Genomic DNA, 7,332 nt, shown 5'->3' with positions numbered 1-7,332 from the left:
CAGGAGGAACGTGACGGAATTTGCCACGCCTCCTTCTTCATCTGCCAGGTAACTTATTCTGCAGTCTACCTGCCGAAGCAACAGCATTGGCTAAACTTTGCTCACAACCCACCACCTCCCCTCACACCTCCAGTCCTCCTTAGGTGAGAATAAAGGGATGTATGAATAATGTACAATATTGTGTACATTATTATGACACAATAAAAAGGTTTGTGGTATAGATAAAAATAGAAGCACCATATAGTGCACTCTACCCTCAGGCAGTAACTGTAAAAGGCCTATTTTAATGGGGCATCTTCTGCACTGCCTGTTATTATTGTGTTTCATGACCGCCGGTATTCTGTCAAGAACCCTGAACTTAAAATAAACAAACTGCACAGGTGTGTCTGGGTGCAGATGCAAATAAACAAACTGCACAGGTGTGTCTGGGTGCAGATACAAATAAACAAACTGCACAGGTGTGTCTGGGTGCAGATGCAAATGAACTTTGGCCTGGCGCTGCCCACTTAGTGTCTCTATCACACCTGAACGGCTCACTTTGCCACTTGTACAGCAATGCACATGCACCCCCATTGCATTATCGCCAGGCCATTATCACCAGGTCACCCAATAAACTTCAAGCATCAAATATCAGGGAATTCATTTTGAGTTTCAAAAAACAAGTCTAAGTTTATCTTCTCATCCATCAGACTCCTGTCACTTCACACTGGATCCAAACACAGCACACAGAAACCTCCATCTGTCTGAGGGGAACAGGAGGGTGATATCAGTCATATCCTGATCATCCAGAGAGATTTGATTGGTGGCGTCATGTACTAGTAGAGAGGGTGTGTCTGAACACTACTGGGAGGTTGAGTGGAGTGGGGAGGGGGGGAGGGTTGTAGCAATTAATCTCTGGACCCCCAAGTGCAGTCCACATTTACTCTCCCTATATCAATAATCTTCGTGAGACTAGTCAGCCTATTGTACATGTTTTGTTTGACTACCTTGACTGAACCCAGAAGGCTTGCATGCAGAATGCATGTTTTGGATTGGGCCTTACATAATGTATCTTCTGATGACTTCTGATGGTTTCTTCAACAGTGTTGGTGTTTTATGTGCAAAATAGCTGATGAATGTCTGTGAGACTGATGGCGATGGGGCTGTAGGGTGGTAGCGCTTGGTGATGAATTTTAAAGGAGAATTACAGAGATTTTTCACAAGGTCTGGCTGCAACAACTTGTGCAAGGTAGAACCGATTGTTCGGATTATTCGGGTTATGGATGACATGGCATTCTGTTATCAGAAAAATAATGTGTTCAAGGTGTAATGTGGCTGTAAGTGAATGAAAATATCACTCAAACTACAATATCTAAGTAACCCCTGAACAATACTTTCAGTAGCAGAACATTTTGTGTTTTTTTATGGGTTAAAATAAAAAGAGGTGCTGCTGGAAAGCTGAGTGAGAGCTGTGCAGCATATCAGGGAACCACATCACCACTAGCTGACCGTCAGTACTATAAAACCAGATGTCTCTGCTGTTAGTTGTGCTGTTCAATCATCAGTGAAGTTGTTCTGGAACTATGGCATACTTTCTCTTGTGTTGGTAACACAGCACACCAGTAATCGTGTACACTATTCAAACTAACAAAACAGACTTGTGTTGAAAGCCACCTTGCCTGTGCACTGAGAGGAAACGCGTCAAACAGGGGGTCATAACATAAACTAACCCCCAATATAAATCTCTTCATATCACATCACATTAGATCAGTATGTGTGTTATTAAATCAGGGCCTTGATTCCCCTTACTGTATATACAAAACAATCTGTTAACAGATGAACCTGCAAAACCGGTTTGATGTTCTGTGTCTGAAAAGCCAGCCATCTGAGGCATGTTGAAACATGGCTTTTACCAGAACACATGAGTGCTGTTCTCATATCTCCACACCCTCACATGAGTGCTGTTTTAATATCTCCACACCCTCACATGAGCTGTTCTCATATCTCCACATCCTCACATGAGAGCTGTTCTCATATCTCCACATCCTCACATGAGCTGTGTCTGAATCTATCTCTGCTGCCTCTCTGTATAATTACAGTCAAATTAAGCACACTGGTCTGCTGCCTGGTCATTACTGGATGACCACAGACCGGTGATGCTTTAACACCAGACCAGATGGCTCTCAACACAACACTGATCTGAACTGCAGAGACTCAGTCAAGACTCCAGAAAACAACTCACCACTGAGATTCACACTGATAACTCTGTCCTTAGATTATCAACACAGAATTTACCTTATAACTGCGCATGATCACAGTGTGTTGAGTCCACTTCAGTTCATATAAATCTGATCCAACCCCTTTTCCAGTCTCTGACTCAGACACACAGGCATCTGATTGGCTACTCCCTCATCCCCACCCTCCCCCACCTGGCCTACCTGTCCTCCTCCTGAGAGTTCTGATGAAGCAAAACAGAAACGAAACTCAACTCTCACTCTGCTGCTGCTTCTCAGAGTGTGTGTTGGTGTGTGTGAGAGATAGAAAATGGCGGAGGCGATTTCTCAGGAGGAAGAGTCTTTCACATGTCCAGTGTGTCTGGATCTGCTGAAGGATCCAGTGACTATTCCCTGTGGACATAACTTCTGTATGAGGTGCATTAAGGGCTGCTGGGATCAGGAGGATCAGAAAGAAGTCTACAGCTGCCCCCTGTGCAAACACACCTTCACTCCCAGACCTGTCCTCTACAAAAACCCTCTGATTGCTGAAATGGTGGAGAAATTTAGGAAGACCAGAATCCAGGCTGCTGCTCCTGCTCAGTGTTCTGCTGGACCTGGAGATGTGGAGTGTGACGTCTGCACTGGGAGAAAACTCAAAGCTGTGAAGTCCTGTTTGGAGTGTCTGGTGTCTTACTGTGAAATCCACTTCAAAGTTCACAATGATGCAAACCCGAGAAAACACTTAGTGGTTGATGCCACAGGCCAGCTACAGGAGAGGATCTGCTATGAACATAAGAAAGTTTTAGAAATATTTTGTCGTACTGATCAGAGTTGTATCTGCTATCTGTGCACAATGGACGAACATAAAGGCCATGACACAGTCACAGCTGCTGCAGAATGGAAAAACAAACAGGTGAGAACTGGAGCTACACTTGTGTCTTCATTTTATTTGGCAGGTCTGATACACAAATAATGTGTTTGTATTATACTTCTTAAAGTGTACTAGATAGATAGATAGATAAATACTTTATTGATCCCCAAGGGGAAATTCAGGAAATTTCCCCTTGACTGATTTTTTGCACTCTTGTTCTCATTAGATAACTCACAAACCAGGAAATCATTAGCAGGTGCAAAGTGCAAAATGTTGTATAACCTGTTAAACATTGACATGGCAGCATCAACCTGAATGTGATACGGCATAAAGGGTCCAATATAACAGGTTCTGACCGAGATTGATTTGTGTTTAATGCCTTAAACCAGTTCTCCAACTGAAAAGAGTTCATGTTGTTTATATTACCTGTTCATCAACAAATAGCAATGGGCTATTTGTAATCATTGTTTTGATAAATAAATAGGAAGCATAGTTGAGTTTGTCTGTATTTGTATCAACAGAAGCAGTTGGGGCAGAGCCAGAGGAGATTCCAGCAGAGAATCCAGGAGAGAGAGAAGGAGCTGCAGGAGCTGAGGAAGGCTGTGGAGACTCTCAAGGTGAGAAGATAACAGCAGACTGATGAAGGTTTCAAATGTTACTGTCATTAATATCACAGATCATGGATACCCATGACATCAATACTCAGAATTAGTTTCATCCTTTTGCTTAATGATGCATGTAATAGCAGACACATTAGCAGTATCAAGTTCTAATTCCACCTTCTTGGGCCAGATTGTAGTGTTCCCAGTGAGTAACTGTGCCTCTGCTGCCATCTCTACAGCACACAACCACTGACACCATGAAACACTTTCAGCTTCACCTCCCTCTGTGTGTCTCCTGCCCTCCTCTTTGTGTGTCTCCTAACAGAGCTCTGCACAGACAGCAGTGGAGGACAGTGAGAGGATCTTTACTGAGATGATCCGCTCCATTGAGAGAAGGGGCTCTGAGGTGACAGAGCTGATCAGAGCTCAGGAGAAGGCTGAGGTGAGTCGGGCTGAAGGACTCCTGAAGAAACTGGAGCAGGAGATTGCTGAGCTGAAGAGGAGAGATGCTGAGCTGGAGCAGCTTTCACACACAGAAGATCACATCCATTTCCTAAAGGTAAATTTGAGCTGCCCTCCGGAAACTGAAATTAAATGTAAAAAATAAGAAAGAGTATTGAGCTGATAGCTTTCTGTGAAATATATGACATGTCCAAATACCAACAGTGTGTAATAAAACTCTGCTTGTGAGCTGTATGATGTGTGATGAGGTAACAAATACATGGCATTGATTTACATGCAGTATGAGCAGTATGTATCTAACATGTACACACACTTAAACACACAAATGCATAATTACACACACACTAAACCAGCTGATTTAACTCATTATGTCTGCAGCCTTTGTGGAAACAGCCCTGACTGAATATTCAGGTGGCCTGTCTCAACTTTTGTGTTTCTCTCTTCAGAAAGTTGTGTCAGTCACTGGTGCTCATTGCAGTACAGTTCCAACCAGAATGACCTTCACACTCGCAACACTCTCAACTTTTATATTTGTCTCTGTAGAACATCCCATCATTCCGATACTCTCCTTGCTCTCCCAGCATGACCATCAACCCAAGTTTCTCATTTGAGGCTGTGAAGAAATCTGTCTCTGCAGTGAAGGAGCAGCTGGAGGAGAAACTGGGTGGCATCTTCAAGCAGGAAGTAGCCAAGATATCTGCAACAGGTTGGACAAACCTCTAGAATGGACACAATGATGAACTACTTTTATAAGACCCTGTTATGTTCAAACAGTTATGGATTCATTTGACTCTGTATGTTCTGTCTCTCAACAGTGGCACATATCCAAATTATCCAGTCTTTAGAATGTGAGTCTGTCATTAAGTTGCATTCCGATCTTCAGCTGAAATAAAACTTCCTTCCAGAGCTAACAGGCCTTTCACAGATGTTAAAAACAAACATTTCCCAAAAAGTGGAGTACACACAAGATAATATGCAAAGCAAGATGTGTGTTGGTTTGTTCTGTTGATCCTCGGTGAATGAGTGTCTCTGTGTTGGTTCCCAGATACTGATCCTGAAATCCCAGTCAGAAGAACAGACAGTAAAGTGATTCTGCCACCACACAGTAAGTCTTTACTCTCTGGTTCTGACAGCCTCTACGGCTTTATATCTGGGGTCTAGCAACGGAATGATAGTTTCACTGAATCTTTTCATCTTTAGAACCTGGCTGGGCCCCAGAGTTTGAAATGAAGGCCCTTTAGATGTTTACATGTATCAATAACAGCAAACAAAAGCAGAAGCTGAGATCAGAGATGGAGTTAGAATTCAGCTTTAACAAACAGTAACCTCATCATTTACTCCAAACCACTAGATTACACCCATTACTTCTGCAGTTGTCTTGTGATAATGAACTGATTGTGGTGGTTAGAACTGGAGGTCCTCTAAACATGCCCCTACCCTCCTAATGAAGATGAGGGCCTCTAAACATGCCCCTACCCTCCTAATGAAGATGAGGGACTCTAAACATGCCCCTACCCTCCTAATGAAGATGAGGGCCTCTAAACATGCCCCTACTCTCCTAATGAAGATGAGGTCCTCTAAACATGCCCCTACCCTCCTAATGAAGATGAGGGACTCTAAACATGCCCCTACCCTCCTAATGAAGATGAGGGCCTCTAAACATGCCCCTACCCTCCTAATGAAGACAAGGGACTCGTCAGTGGGAGGTTGGAGGCCTTTAAGATTTAAGCAGCTGGGGACTCATATGCCACATAACATTCTTTATACAATTTCTACTGATGTGATTTGAACATGAGTGTGCTGTCATCATTATATATTCTCTTTATACTGCAAAATCTAAGTTTTTGGTAGTAAAGTGATATGTTCTGTTTCAGTGTCTGATGTCCAGGCTGCTTATCCTGAAACAGTGACCAGAGAGGAGCTCTTGCAGTGTAAGTTGAACACACACACATGCACAACTCCAAAGGACTCTAACATACACACACACACAGGCAAATACACACACACTCACACACACACACATTTTAACTACTATTTATGTCCGCAATTCATAATAAATGTACATAAGGACATACATGTTACAGATACAGAACATTGCTAAGGCATGATCCACCAATGTGTGTCTGATGACAATCTCAAACAGCAGATTTATGAATACACACAACACCTTCTTCTCCATATATGGCGACTTCCAATAATGGAGGATATTGAGCAGTATTTGGCAATTTGCTTTGCCCTAGCTTTTGTAAAGCCAACTATCCTGAGACCCCTAATGACAAGCCTATGCACATGGCCCAGGCTGCCGAAGATAAGCACCAGATATTGACATTTGTAGCCAAGGCCAGTTATTTGCTGTACAAGAGGGTGATATTTTACTAGCTTTGTTAAGTAAGCCTCCTCTAGACATGGAATCAAAACAGCAACCTACTTCCAGGATGAACACATCCCTATCGTGCTCATCAATAATTATAATATCAGGCCTGGTGGCATTTAAATCAGTGAACGCAGACATTGTAAAACACCTGGAAAACATTTGTTGTCTAACAACACAATTTACATGTATTGACACATTTGGAGAAAATAAAGATGATACATTTCCAGATATAATGTCCACAATCCTATCATGCCTGGATACATAAAGACTTTTGTAAAAATGACAGCCATTTAATATGTGACATGGATTCTATGACTTGCTCTTGTCCATGATGTATAGCCTACACAATGGTGAGTGGGAACGAGGATACCAGATTGACAGGTTTAACCTTGTTGGGTATACCTGAAGCCTCGCTTTGACTGTAAAAATTAGTATGTCTTCATCAATAGATGAATTGTGAAAAAATGTGTGTGAGATGGAGTGATCTGCAAAAGGGATACATGCGAGCTTTCCTTGAAGTTTGAGTCCTCTCCAATGTCTCTGACGCTGCTGGTGTTTGATTGACAGCAGAGACGCACGAGGTGGAACTGAATAGCGCAGACCGTCTTGCAGTACTGTTGCAGTCACAGTGATATTTGTATCCTTAATCATTACTTCATGAGGTGTAACATGTGTGGCATCGACTCCAGACCACTGCAAGTCAACACCAGTCCAGTTGCAGAGATCGTTGAGATCAGGCCAGTCCGATCTGACCCCAAAACCGGCGGCATGGGTGTCAAGTTTACCATTCGCTTCCTTACAAAATCCTAGAAAGCTTGGTTCCGATTC

At 42.8% G+C, this 7,332-nt stretch overlaps 1 protein-coding gene across 1 annotated transcript in view; it reads left to right on the top strand.

Annotated features, from left to right (window-relative positions):
* Positions 1-2,422: 2,422 nt before the first annotated feature.
* LOC143106524 (tripartite motif-containing protein 16-like) overlaps positions 2,423-7,332 on the top strand; it is a 6,991-nt gene continuing 2,081 nt past the window's right edge. The window contains exons 1-7 of the mRNA XM_076270831.1: positions 2,423-3,108; positions 3,588-3,683; positions 3,994-4,227; positions 4,674-4,836; positions 4,946-4,978; positions 5,176-5,235; positions 6,005-6,061. Of these exons, the coding sequence (XP_076126946.1) occupies positions 2,524-3,108; positions 3,588-3,683; positions 3,994-4,227; positions 4,674-4,836; positions 4,946-4,978; positions 5,176-5,235; positions 6,005-6,061 (1,228 nt within the window). The 5' untranslated portion in view covers positions 2,423-2,523. The remainder of the gene's footprint in view (positions 3,109-3,587; positions 3,684-3,993; positions 4,228-4,673; positions 4,837-4,945; positions 4,979-5,175; positions 5,236-6,004; positions 6,062-7,332) is intronic.

The sequence above is a fragment of the Alosa pseudoharengus genome, unplaced genomic scaffold, assembly GCF_046254945.1.
Source record: "Alosa pseudoharengus isolate Yale_2024_CS ecotype anadromous, Long Island Sound unplaced genomic scaffold, YU_APseudo_1.1 YU_APseudo_1.1_scf_6, whole genome shotgun sequence".
Lineage (NCBI taxonomy): Eukaryota > Metazoa > Chordata > Actinopteri > Clupeiformes > Clupeidae > Alosa > Alosa pseudoharengus.
Note: the sequence above shows the minus strand (reverse complement) of the source record. Positions and strands in the feature narration are given on the sequence as shown.